We start from the raw sequence: 15,000 nt of genomic DNA on the forward strand, positions 1-15,000 counted from the left end.
TCTGATATGTAGCGGGGAAAAAAAGAAGAAAGAGAATATCAGACGCTGGATTCGAGCCGAGTTTATGCTCGAGCGTGTCAGTACAAGATCACATGCTTCTTATGAGGTGCGCCACTGAGACTGCTTAGGGTACTGCAACATTTTTCAGTTATAAACCACACTATTTCTGTTTTAAATGCATTCAGTGCGATGTTCAGACCCAACTGTGTTAACCGTATCAGCTAAACTCTCCCACTCTATTTTTTTCTTTTGTTGTTAATTCCGGAGAACAAACTTGCAAATAACACCGCTTTTCTCCGGTCTACCTCCGAAAGCAGCACCTCCATTTCACATTCTGTTCAAAGTTTCTCTTTTTGCTTGATTTTGCCGTTGCTTTTTCGTTGGGTTTTTCCATTAGCATAGTCATTAGCATATTCATACGGGGGAGGAGGCAGGGAGGGGTTTTGTGCTCGTGCATGTTGCGCTCAGTTTCACGTTCATTCAGATGTACAAAAGAATATGCGTGAGATTCGGCGTACGCAGTGTTTCATACATCTGAATTTTTTTCTGCGTACGCACATTTACAGCTTTGTGCGTACGCAATGTTTTAGTAAGATTTCCACGCAAGTCTTCGTACATGAGGCCCCTGGTCCTCACAACCTGCATGTCTCTCTTGACTCGATGGAAGAGCGCTCTATGAAGGAACTGATATGTCCCCTACATAGTGTTCACTGCTTTCTATCCCCTGGAAGCCTACTTCATTTAAAAGCAAAGATTAGCACTGTAATTACGAGAGTGCCTCACAGTTTAATGCCCTGTAAATTGAAATGGAATCATTGACAAATTTCGCCTTACGTGAACTTTGTAGGGCATTTTGATCATTTGGAACAAGCTTCTGAAGCTGAACGAGAGACATAAATGTGACAAAATGTGGGGGATGGTGAGGAGCACTGTTCAGAACCGCTGACTCGGGGTGCATTTTGTTGTATGTTTCAGATGGTAAATCCACTAGAGGGCGCTGTCGACATTTATTAAATCTGCATTCTACATCACCTAGACTGAGTTTACTCACGGGATGTTTTTCACCAAGTGCAAATTTTTAACTTGAGGACATTTATTTTAACTTTATGGCTAAATCATGCCATGCTGCAACAATTCGCTCTATTTGCATGTTTGCATTGACTTTATATTTAATTTACTCATTTAAACACTTTCGCATTCGGTGTGAATCCACCTTTAGGCTACATTATGTTGTACATTTCAGATGATAATTCCACTAGAGGGCGCTGTCTACATTTTTTTGCAAATCTGAAATACATCACTTAAGGCCCGTGCACACCGACACGTTTTTTGCTCGCGTTTTCTGTTGACGTTTAACGCCTCGCAACTAAATAAAGGGCGTCAATGTGATTGTGCACACCAACGCGCAAAACACCAGGCGCAAAAGCGTCATTTAAAAAAAAACGCATCATGCTCATTTTTTTGTTTTGACACGCGACGTCAAAACCTTCTCCACCAATCAGATCGGCACTTTAGGTCACGTGCACGAAGCTGCTGAACTTACTGTAAACAGCACTTGGAGGCGCTCAAGCGCTAAACTGTCAATGCGAGCGCACACTGAAGAAGATGCCCTGAAGCGATATGAACGTTTATCTGCTTATTGCTCTGTGAACACTAATCATTTCTTCATCGCTTGAGCTGGAGCTGCTGCTTGAACTATCTATGCTTGTTCGAGTCACCAGTAACTTTATAAACAAATGTGCAAACTTCCTCTCCTCCTCTTCTTCTGTGTTATAAGCGGAAGCTTAAAGTTGTGTAGCGCCATCTAATGTCTAAAGAGTGATTTAGGAAACTCTTCAGCTTGACGCCAGTAAAAAGCGCTTCGGTTTGAACACTGAAAAACGCTGACGATAAACACAAGCTAAAACGTCCCGGTGTGTAGGAGACTTTATGCCATGTTAAATGGGTTTACTCATGGGATGTTTTTCATCTCATGCAATTATTTTTAATTAAGTGTATTTATTTTAACTTGCAAAGTAGCAGCTATTGAGGCAAAGTACACACTTTCACAGCAAACGCACTGCGCGTTATACATCATACGCGCCATGCAGCAATAATTCACCTCTATTTGCATGTTTGCATTGACTTTATAGGAAATTTACTCCTTTCAATATTTCCGCATTCGGTGTGAATCCACCATTAGGCTACATTACATTGTACGTTTCAGATGATAATTCCACTAGAGGGCGCTGTCTACAATTTTTGCAAATCTGAAATACATCACTTATGCTGAGTTAAATGGGTTTACTCATGGGATGTTTTTCATCTCATGCAATTTTTTTTTAATTAAGTGTATTTATTTTAACTTGCACCGAAGCTGCTATTGAGGTAAAGTACACACTTTCGCAGCAAACACACTGCGCATTATAGATCATTCACGCCATGCTGCAATAATTCACCTCTTAGCATTGACTTTATAAGTAAACGACTCGTTTAAATACTTTTGCATTTGGTGTGAATCCACCATTAGGGTACATTCTGTTGTACGTTTGAGATAAATGCATGTCATGCACACGTCCACTAGAGGGCAATGCTTGTCATACAGATCACGTAGCGAACCACTGACCTACACCCTACACTAGTGTTTTAAAAGCAGACGTAAGATAAATGAGCGCTGCTCTAAATGAGCAGAATCACTAATGATTCGTGAACAGATCAACCTCGAGAGGTCAAGTATGACCGGTTTTATTCGCCCATCTGAATCATCACCAACATTTAGTGTATGACTGTGGTTTGCAGCTCGCTGCTGTGGATGCTAATGTTCCATCAGGCGTATGTGTGATATTTTGACAACAGAGCGCAGGTGCCCGCAGTGCTTTAGCGCCGGTGGAAAGTGCTGATGACAGACTCTGGCTGACTCTGAGAGTGGATGTCAAATGGACATCAGTTCACAGCACATTGAACTAAATGAATTCAGTTAATCTCTCTGATGCTCCTCCATCCCTGGAGCCAAATCGTGACGCTAATATTCCCCTTCAGGGTCATTTCAAGCCCTTTCAGCTCCACCACGACCAGTGGCACTTTACTTTTCCAGAACTCTCTTCATTTTCCCACTCAACTAACAGCAAGAATCCTGCAAGCAGAGGAGCTGAGTGCATCACGCTGGCTTTATATGCTTTAATGCGTCACTTGCAGCAGATTTTCATATGTTGACAGGGTAATATGATGTCTGGTTGTAAGTTGAGTCTTAATTAATGCAGTGTTCCAGTACTTGTGTTTCACTCAGCCCTGATCTCACCAGGAAACGTAACTACTTTCCTTGTTGGCTAATTCGTAGAGAACTATATGATTTAGTTTGTATGAAAATGGATGATTTTTAAAAGGAGGCGTGGCCTAAAACCCCACCCCTAACTCTATCCTTGAACCCACCTCCTTCACTGTAAGCTGCTGTTCTGTCTGTTTCATTGATGCGTTTGTTAGATGTTTGCTCCCACTTTTGTTTGCTGTCTGACGCTTGTCAAACACACAAATCGCCCAATTCACGCGTGTTATACACTCGATTTGCACCACAGCTTGTCTAATTGCATCTTTGCATTGACTTTGCATGTAAATCCAGTAAAAGATTTGCTGCATAACAATCTCATCTAACGGTGCAGGTGAGACAACATTTTTCGAGAGACACTCAAATACATCAAGTCCGCTGCGTATGCAATGTATACATGTCAACATTGGGATGTGGAAATACGGGATATTCCCCTATAGCACATGTACTGGGACACATGGTTTATGCTTACAGACTATGCATATGAGGAACTGGCCACCCCTGAAGAACAAAGAACCCCCCCAAAAACTAAATTAATTAATTAATTAATTAAAAACAAAACAAACAAACAAACAAACAAATATTGAATGAATAAATAAATAACGAAATAAATAAATAAATAATTAAATAAACGAATAAATAAATAAATAAATAAACAAACAAACACACAAAAAAATAAAACAAACAAATGAAAATCACATAAATAAATAAATAAATTAATTAATTAATTAATTAATTAATTAATTAAAAAATAAAAAAAATAAAAAAATTAATTAATTATTAATAAAAAATAAATAAATAACTAAATAATTAAATTAAAAACTAACTAACTAAACAAACAAACAAACAAACAAACAAACAAACAAATGAATAAATAAACAAATAAATAAACAAACAAACAAACAAACTATAAATAAATAAATAAATAAATAAATAAATAAATAAATAAATAAAATAATTATTTATTTATTAATAACAAATAAATAAATAACTAAATAATTAAATTAAAAACTAACTAACTAACTAAATAAATAAACAAACAAACAAATGAATAAATAAACAAATAAATAAACAAATAAACAAACAAACTATAAATTAATTAATTAATTAATTAATTAATTAATTAATTAATTAATTAATTAATTAATTAATAAACTATAAATAAATAAATAAATAAATAAACAAATAACTACATACATACTTAAAAAAACAGACAAACAAACAAACAAACAAACAAACAAATAAACAAGCAAGCAAGCAAACAAACAAATAAATAAATAGATAATATAAAAAAGACAAACTTTTCCAAGTACTTTGTGCCAGTTTGATGTCGCTATCGCGTTTGCAACCACAGATAAATGTGATGTAAAAGAGCAGCTTGAACATTTTGATAAACTCCTTATATCTGCCGTGCGCAGCGTCGAGTTCGCTCAGGGTTTCTGGAGGTCAACTCTTTCTTTAAACGCATTGAGGAGAGTTTTGGCGCAACTTTCTCTCCCGGCGTGGAGATCTTTTGTTTACTCCGCTGTGTAATGCTTTGTGCCGGTGACCTTGTTGGCAAATATGGGCCTGAAAGGGCCGAACGCATCGGTCCCGGTTCAGTGGCTGCATTCATGAATAAGACATGACCCATATTCCCACACAACAGCGCACGGCCCATTGAACGGCACGTTTTCAGGGGAAGAAAAGTATGTCGGGGCTTAACCCAGGCAAAGACGCTTAAAAGCGAGGCTTGTTTTGAGTCTGCCGCAGCCTGATATCTTACAGCCCAATATGTATTAGCTGTGTGTCATTATTCACGCTCAAACGATGCTGCGTGCCCATCGGCTGAGTGTGCAGTAATTACTAGCATGCAGCTAACTTCATTTATATTAATGGAGAAATATTAGTTTAGGGCTTTCTGCTCATATTTACCACATTTGCATCCATTACAGGTGAAGCTGGAGGAGAAAGTCAACCTCACACGACAGCATTACAGCATTAGAAACACTACGGTACTACAGTATAGGGAACATCACACGACAGTATTATTACAGTATATTGATGTGTGTGTGTGTGTGTGTGTGTGTGTCTGTGTGTGTGTGTGTGTGTGTGTGTGTGTGTGTGTGTGTGTGTGACTGCTATTGTGTTGCAGGTTTGATCAGGCCTCCACAGCAGATGTGGCCACAACAGAGCGAGCAGGAGGGAGGAAAACAAGAGAAAAATCAACATGTTTATCCAGTAATGATGCTGATGTGTGTATGAGGAGGCATATTCTGCTCAGAACGTCCTGTTTGGTCATTTCATTAAAAGAGAAGTCTGTAAAATCCTCTGAGAACACACACACACACACACACACACATCCAGCACGACTCTACAAGGCCACTTTGTAAGAAATGCTGTAAATGTAGCATAAAATGAGAGTTATATTGATGATGGCGGAGCTAGCGAGCGGGAAAGCCCGTCTGCTAATTAGAATATTAATCACTCCTTTAAAAAGCTCCAAGGTCAGAGAGAGCTGAAGGAGCTTTCACAGTTCCAGAGGACGCTTTACTGCAGGAGATACAAATGTGGACGCAAACGCTGTCAAACGTTCACTGCACTGAGCAAACACACCACAGCACACACACGAACACAGTATAACACACACTCAGATGTGTGCATGTTCACCAAAACCACCTTCATTTGATTAAAAATACACTAAATACTGCAGAAAATTGTCAAATATTGTTACAGTTTTCTGCATCGTTAATCTATTTTTGTCACAATTAGGGCTGGGTAACATATCCAAATTATTGAAAGAATCCAATTATTATATTATTTACATATTGCAATGATTTGCAGAGCGATTTAATGCAAAGTACTTATGTGTCCTGATACTCACACATCCATTAAAAGACTGAAATAATATCATTTTTTTACCAAAAGTAGTTGCGTAAGGAATAATAACAAGCGTAAACAGAATCGCTTTCTGTGTAAATTGTTAATATTATCACAGTCTGACAGCAGTGTGTTCTATGTGAATGGGTAGCAGGTTGTGATTTATTAATATAATTACAAGCTGAATTATCTGCATCGTTAATCACAATTAGAGCTACGTAACATTCGTAGAATCGAAAGACTGTAAATGTGTTCATCGTGACATACATATAAAATTTCAATGCAATCTTACGCCAATTCGTAACTTTTTGCTTTAGTGGCTAATTTGTATGAATTTGTACAATTTAATACGATTTGCTCATTACCCAATGACGGTTAGAGTTAGGGGTGGGGTTATGTGCCACGCCTCCTTTTTAAAATCGTACAAATTTTTGTACGACTGAACTTGTACGAATTAGCCACTAAAAATACAAAACGTAAAATACGTCTGTTTCCTTGTGAGATCAGGCTGCAAAATATTGAATGATTTCATACAAAATTTTCTGACATTAACAAATATTTTGAAAGAAGTAGTTACATATTGAACAGTAATAATCACTATTGTAAAAAACATTGAAAATATGCGTAAATCTATAACGCACAAAAAACTAAACTAAATGCAGGTCACGTATTTTCAAATATTATTACAAATTTCTGCATCGTTAATCTATTTTTATCACAATTAGGGCTGGGTAAAATATCAAAATTATCGAAAGAATCTAATTATTATATTATTTACATATTGCAATGATTTGCAGAGTGATTTATTACTAATTATTTGTGTGTCTGACATTATCACATCTATTAAAAGACTGAAATAATATTATTTTTGGCATTTTTATAATGTTTTTAAACAATGCAGGTCAAGTATCAAAAGTTGAAGTTGAGTGTAAATGAACAATTAAAACGACATAGCACAAAATAAAACGTTTTCAAAATCCGCTCATATTTTAATGTTTTCCGAGCTTACCGTCATTCCCCTTCACTCTTGTCCCCCTTCACTTGTGTTTACAAATAAAAATATTTGATTTAGGCTTATGTGTTTATTTTTTAATCCATGACTGCAATACTTTTGGCGGAAATTTATGAGCCAAACGATTTTTGAAAAATTAGCAATCAATTCAGCAACGATAACACAGCAGAGCAGATCCTCCACTCAAGTGTGTTCGTTTTTCAAATTGTTATTGGTATTTTTAGTTTTATACAACTATACTTGATAATTGATGTATGTATTTTAGTTTGTTTACATTGTTAAACGTCTAATTTGCTTTACGCAAGAGTAAAAACGTGACATTTCAGACAGTATACCAATGCTTTGTTCATTGTTGTTTATAACAAATTATTTAAATATTATATCGATTATCAAATATCAAATTGTTTTGCATGTTATTGCTTATAAAATTTTCGATATCATATCGCCAAAGTCACAGTGATGCTAAAAATTCATATTTGAATCACATAAATACTTTATATTTGTCTAAATATTCACATAGAAGACAACTACTTTAAATAGCAATAATATTTCAATGTTTTTTCAACACACACACGTGTGTTTGTGACTGCGTGTGTGTATGTGTTTGTGTGTCTATGTATGTGTGTGCGTATATATCCATGTATATGTGTGTTTATATGTGTGTGTGCGTGAGAGAAAGAGAGACATATAGACATACAGACAGACACACGCACATACCTGATAAGCTGTAAGGCAATAAGAGAGCAATCGTTAGTGTGTTTTTACCGCAGACGTACCACGTAAGACGGTGAGTCGTGTGGTGGCGCTGGTCTCGCCGACGCTGTTGGACGCCACACACTCGTAAATGGCTTCATCTCTCGGCGTGCGCAGCGGCTGGATGCGCAGCACGGAGCCCGAGCCATCGTCGAACTCTATCACCTACATGTGCGAGAGACAAAACATGTTACCACAGTTTATTTTGCTCACAGATGACGACGGAGAATCATGCTTACACACACACACACACACGCACACACACTCACGCACACACACGTACACGCACGCACGCACGCACAGTCTCTCTGCATCTGACGCGACACTACGAACACAGGACACCGAAACAGTCTGGCTGAGAGCAAGAGTTTGATATTTCTGACGAATATTTAATTTAGTTTAATTATTTAAAAAAATATTACATTTAAATTGTAAAAAGTGACGTAGACAGAATGTGCATATAAATATAATATGTTTAAGCCTCAAAATAGTATAAGCCAGCAGATTTCTGTCTTTTAATACATATTCCACATGGACTGACACTAAAACCATTAACTACGAGTAAAATATAAGAGGAGGAGCTAAAATAACGAGTCCCGCCCCCTACCCAATATTCCGTTTTGAGTCTGGAAATAATCATAATCCAGCAGTTATCTATGTTGTAATGCACAATCCACATGTGAACGAAATATGCTTAGGAACGTCCTCCAACCATTTGTTAGCTATGGGTGAAATGTAAGAGGAGGAGCTACAAAAATAAACCCCACCCCCTACTCAATATTCAGTTTTAGGTCTTGAAACTGCAAAACCAGCAGTTCTTCATGTCGTTTTGCATCTACATATTGGGCAAAATATGCTTAGCCACGCCCCTCCAAATGTTAGCGAGTTAGTTACAAGTGATTTATTAGAGGAGGTGCTAAAAACAAACCCGCCCCCTACTTAATATTCAGTTTTAAGTCTGGAAACGACATTATACAGCAGTTCTGTTGTAATGCACAATCCACATGTTGAGCAAAATATGCTTAGCAACGCCCATCCAACCATTTGTTAGCTATGAGTGACATTTAAGAGGAGGAGCTACAAAAAAAACCCCGCCCCCTACTCAATATTATTTTAAGTTTTACGTCTCGAAACAGCAGAAGCCAGCGGTTTTCTGTCTGGTAATAAACTATTTCACATGTTGGGTGAAATATGTTTAGCCACACCCCTTCACCTGTTAGTTAGCCAAGAGTGTATTATAAGAGGAGGGGCTAAAAAACAAACCCTGCCTCCTATTTAATATCCAGTTTTAAGTCTGGAAACAACATAATCCAGCAGTTCTTTGTGTTGTTAAGCCACACCCCTCCAACCATTAGCTACAAATAAAATATTAGGAGAGGGACTAACAAAATGGCAAATGTAAGAGGAGGAGCTACAAAAACAAACCCCGCCCCCTACTCAATATTGAAACAGCAGAAGCCAGCAGCTTTCTGTCTGGAAATGCGCTGTTCCACATGTTAGGCGAAATATGTTTAGCCACGCCCCTTCCAACCTTTAGTTGGGTCTGAGTGAAATGTAAGAGGAGGGGCTAAAGTATAAACCCTGCCCCCTTACACAATTTTTAGTTTCAGTTTTCTGTCTTAAAACGGCATAATCCAGCAGTTTTCTGTCTTGTTATGCACAATCTGCATGTTGAGGGAAATATGCTTAGCCACACCCCTCTAACCAATAGTTAGCAACAAGTTAAATATGAGAGGAGGGGCTAAAAGTAAACTCAAGTAACCTCAACTTAATATTCAGTTTCAGTTTAAAGTCTTGAAACAGCACAAGTTAGCAGTTTTAAGTGTCATAATGCACTTTTCCATGTTTAGCGAAATATGCTTAGCCACGCCCCTCCAACCATCAGTTAGCTATGAGTGAAATATGAGAGGAGGGGCTAAAAACAAACCCCGCCTCCTACTCAATATTCAGTTTCAAGTCTACAAAACCAGAGTCGTAATGCACATTCCACATGTTTGGCAAAAAAATGTGCTTGGCCACACCCCTCCAACCATGTATTAGTTATTTGCAAAATTTAGGAGGAGGAGCTAAAAATAAACCCCACCCTCTACTCAATATTTATTTACAATTTTAGTAGAAAGTAGAAACAGAAGCCAGCAGTTTTCTGTCTCGTAATGAACTATTCCACACATTGGGGGAAATATGCTTAGCCACGCCCCTCCAACAGTTAGTTAGCGGCAAGAAAAATATAAGAGGTATAAGAGCTAAAAAAAAAAAACAACAAGTCCCACCCCCTACTTAATATTCAGGTTAACATCTCCAAACTGTCTAATCCAGCAGTTCTCCATGTAATGCACAATCCACATGTTGGGCAACATATGCTCAGCCACGCCCCTCTAACTGTTTTGTATGAGAGGAGGAGCTAACTATAAACCCCGCCCTCTCCTCAATATTCAGCTTTCAGTCTCTAAACAGCACAATGCAGCAGTTCTCCATGTCGTACCACTCCGCTATGTTGAAGAAGTGTAAAATGCTCAGTGAATGTCTGAGTGCGATGCTAATTCTGAAGCCAGACGTTTCACGAATGAACGTGGCGTTGACGTGGGCTTTAAGAATGGGATGTTTTTGGGAGCGATGGCCCACTCTTAAAGCTGAAAGATGGAGATGAGGAGACGCCACAGGCACAGACGCCGTCAGACAGGGGATTAGCCTCCACGCAAGACGACACAAGACGCTAACACACACACACAGCTTTAGTAGAGGCAGTCCAGCGGATGTATACTCACTTCTGATGCGTCACAGAATAAATACACCAGTGGTCATACGCTGCCGCTTTTCTTTCACCGTCACGTCTCACGCAAAGAAACGCGAGTATGACCACGCGCTCACACACATGCGCTAGTGTGTCGATTAGCGCTGAGTTAGAAACACGTTAGTGCTGAGTGTAGGGGAAATGATGCGGATAATGTTAGCATGTTAGCGTCAATGCTAGCAGCGTGAAGCATGGAATGAATGCTGATAAGATTTAGATTTGAAGGCGAAAAGGTAGGTGTGCATTATAGATATGTACACTAGATACGGCATACGGGCCATAAGCATGCGTCAATAGCGCCGCCATATTGGTACATGCCTCCCAGGATTAGAGTAATTCAAACCTAGTAAAGACTAACACCTGTTTATAGGGTGTAGTAATGAGCGAACAAGGAAACAATTTGTTATGCTATGTTCTAAAGTTTTAGCAATGATGTTTATGCAGTCGAATGCTGCACTGACCATAAGGCAAACTAGCGGCAACTTGCACTAAATACTAGGCTCATGCTAGTCTTGTTGAAGAAAGCAGGACATGTTTCATGTTCAGGACATATGGATCAGACCAAAATGAACACTAAGGGAGGATAATACATCCACCTGCACTGGCTTTCCCACATCTGGGAGTGTTACGGTGTGGAGAAGCCCCACAGAAGAAACCAACCCAGACTGCTGATGGCCAGACTAAAGCATATATAAAGCATATATTTGGCTTACCGTGCTCTAAAAACAGGCCTTTTAAATCTGACAGCACTTTGGTCTCACATTTATTTCAAAGTAGTGCAAGCCTGTACCAAGATGGCGGCTCTAATGACACATTCCTTCCAATAGACAACAACAGCAGTCTACGTAACATCTAGTGTGTATATCTATGGGTGTGGCATTAGCCGATTAGCGTCTGCTTGATGTTAGCAAGAGTGAAGATGATCGCACGGGAAGATGACGCGGAAATTAATAAAAATCTTATCAGCGTTCAGGCATGATGCGTTTGTTTATCATGCTGCAGATTCAGGAGCTGATAAATCAACGTACGAGACTGTGCCGAACATGCAGGAGAGAGGAATGAAGAAAAATAAAGCTCCGGGAAGCCGTTCGGCCATGCAGAGCAGGCGTTTGAGGATAATAATAATGATGATGGTAATAATAGTGTGATGTTTGGATGAATGCGGTTGTTATGACGGGTTTTATGAACTCATGTTATTGAGATCTGAGGGTGGATTCACAAAATACTCTTCAGAATAATGTGCTTTTTTAATATAGCAGTTTTTATTGTAATTGAATATATTATGTTGTGCATTTTTGAAATGGTTACTGCTCCTTTCATTATATTTAAACTATTTTATTATTTTATTCATGGATTTTTTTTATATATATTTTCAGTTGTTTTGAGTTTTTAACATTAAAATATGTTTTACACAGTGTACGCCCTTCCAGCTGAAACCCAGTACTGGTAAATACCCATACACACTCATAAACTACGGCCAGTGTAGTTGATCAGTTCCCCTATAGCGCATGTTTTTGGACTGTGGGGGAAACCGGAGCACCCGGAGGAAACCCACACCAACACGGGGAGAACATGCAAACTCCACACAGAACTCGAACCAGCGACCTTCTTGCTGTAAGGCGATTGTGCTACCCACTGCGCCCTTGACTATGAAATCTGCATTTAACAATGTAATAAATTAATATAAGTAATGATTAACTTAGTTTAATATGTGTCAATAAACATAAAAACACATGATGTCGTTACATGTTTTTATAAAAAATAGTTATTAAATCATGCTAATGTTTGTAACTCTGTAACCCCAAAACGACTCAGAAAGTGAAAACTCATCCTAAACGCTTTTATAATCAATCTAAATATATGAATATTGTGAATCTGGCCCCAGGACATGAGCATTCATGCGTGTTAGTAGAATATGAATATGCTAATGAGCGGGTGTGGCTTGTGATGTTGGGAGTGGTCAATGGGTGTGGCTATCGTTAGCATTCACTTGTCGAGCATTTTACATCAGAACAATAGACCTAATACCTCAAAGCGCTGGTTGCTGACCCGTTTCCCCTTCTTGTTCCACACGATTTTGGGCCGCGGGTCGCCGGACGCCTGGCAGATGAAGGAGGCCACGCCGCCCTGAACACCCGTCTGATCACTCGGGGTGCGCAGGAACTTTGGCGGAGCTAAAGGACAAATAAAACAAGAGAGAAATACACGGTTATATAACTTATTTAAGAAGAATACATCAAATAAATACAGCTTTAACTAGTCAGAATTATTCACCCCCATGTGAATATATTCAAATACATTATTACAATTATTTCCCAAATGATGTTGAACAGATTCAGGAGTTTCTCACAGTATTTTCTATAATATTTATTCTTCTGGAGAAAGACTTATGTGTTTTATTTGGGCTAGAATAAAAGCAGTTTTTAATAGTTTTAAAGCTCAATATTATTCACCTCTTCAGCAATATTAGTGTTGGATTGTCTCTGTCACGATTACCAGCGATCATTTCCCATAAGATCGCTGGTTTGCACCTATAATAACCATGGACTACAAATCCTCCATTTTTGGACTACATTTTCATACATGCACTACGGTCACACTCACACTTGCTTCCTCATCTAGACTGATTACATTCACACCACCTGAGGATTGTCAGAGACTGATTAACACACACTATTTAAGCCACACACTCACCCCTTCAGTTTGCAGAGTCTTGTTATCTGTCACAGTAGCATTACAACGCGTTTCCCAGTCTAGTTATCTTGTGTACCAACCGTTAGCCTTGTTAGCCTCTTTGTCTTTGCCTGCCTTTCTGACCTCTTGCCTGTATTCGACTGTGATTCTGGACTGTCCTCACACACCTGTTTGCTCCTGTGTTGACCACCGCTTGCCTGACTGTGAATAAACCTGCTTTGTGGATCCTAACCTCAGTTGTATGTGTTACTCCCCGACGTTAGTCTCCAGAACAAACCACTGTTATACAATGACTTGCCTAATTACCCTAACTTTACCCTAATTACCCTAGTGAAGCCTTTACATGTCACTGTAAGCTGAACACTAGTGTCTTGAAGAATATCTAGTCTAATATTATTTACTGTCATCATGACAAAGAGAATAAATCAGTTATTAGAGATTACCTAGAGTTTTCATTTGAAAGATGATTAGAAATGTGTTAAGGAAGTCCTCTCTTTGTTAAACAGAAATACACAGGGTGGCTATTAACTCTGACTTCAGCTGTACATATCTTATTTGGGATACAATTGATTTGATATGGCGGCTGCGTACTTCATGTGACAAACATCATCACAGCCAGGCATGTGCACAGATAGGGCTAAACCAGTGCAGTGCACATGCCCTGTCTAGTCTTGAATAAAAAGTGTCCCTAAAAAATTAACAAAAGTGCCCCCCCGTCTTCAGTTTGTGCATCAACTGACCACCACAGCTCCCGTCTTCAGTTCGCAATCAAAATCCTACCACCCCTGTGTGGCTGTGAGGTAACAGCACTACCTACTGCGCCACTGCATCGCCCTGTTAAAGTTTATTAAATTATCAACGACAGCAGAACAAGAGCTACTATACAAATACATATTTTATTATGGCAAGAATAAAATAAAATAAACAATCACTGACTAAAAAGAACAGATGTTTTTTTTTTTCATGTAGACATGTGTACAGTCCTTCTGTTTCAGGCAAAATCTCTTCAAAGTGGTTTATATTCAACTCAAATCACTGTTTGCTCGAGTCTGAAATAAACGCATGAACTCCGCAAGCTGAAATCATGTCGAGCGCATCCAAAGCAAACCTCCGCAAACACAGCGATGACGTCACATTCACCGCGCGCACTCAAGTGAACAAGCGGCTTCTTTTGCCAGGCTCTAATCATCCATTCTGCTTCTCCTGGACGTGTCTGATACAGTAAACCATCAGATAATGCTGTCCACCCTCTCCTCAATGGGAATCACTGGAGTACCTCAGGGATCTGTTCTGGGTCCCCTATTATTCTCTATTTACAGCACATCACTGTGAGCCATCGTCCAATAACATGCTGTCTCTTATCACTGTTACGCCGCCAGCACAGCTCATCCATAAGTCTAAGTAGTTCAGTAGGGAATCTTGGGGTGATCCATGCAGGTTTGCACTTTTCAACATCAGAACAATCAAACCCATCCTAACATGCTCACTATTGCTATAATCCCCGCATTTATCAGAGGTCGCCACAGTGGAATGAACCACCAACTGTTCCAGCATATGTTTTACACAGCGGATGCCCTTCCAGCTGCAACC

The 15,000-nt window shown here is 39.0% G+C and overlaps 1 protein-coding gene across 50 annotated transcripts in view; it reads right to left on the minus strand.

The window, feature by feature from the left end:
- LOC100330629 (receptor-type tyrosine-protein phosphatase delta) overlaps positions 1-15,000 on the minus strand; it is a 334,931-nt gene that overhangs the window by 102,735 nt on the left and 217,196 nt on the right. For all 50 annotated transcript variants that reach the window (XM_073907748.1, XM_073907745.1, XM_073907744.1 and 47 more), the window contains 2 exons: positions 12,745-12,890; positions 7,949-8,090 (listed from right to left, as the gene is read on the minus strand). In XM_073907748.1, the coding sequence (XP_073763849.1) occupies positions 7,949-8,090; positions 12,745-12,890 (288 nt within the window). The remainder of the gene's footprint in view (positions 1-7,948; positions 8,091-12,744; positions 12,891-15,000) is intronic.

This window comes from Danio rerio, chromosome 7 (genome assembly GCF_049306965.1).
Source record: "Danio rerio strain Tuebingen ecotype United States chromosome 7, GRCz12tu, whole genome shotgun sequence".
Classification (NCBI taxonomy): domain Eukaryota; kingdom Metazoa; phylum Chordata; class Actinopteri; order Cypriniformes; family Danionidae; genus Danio; species Danio rerio.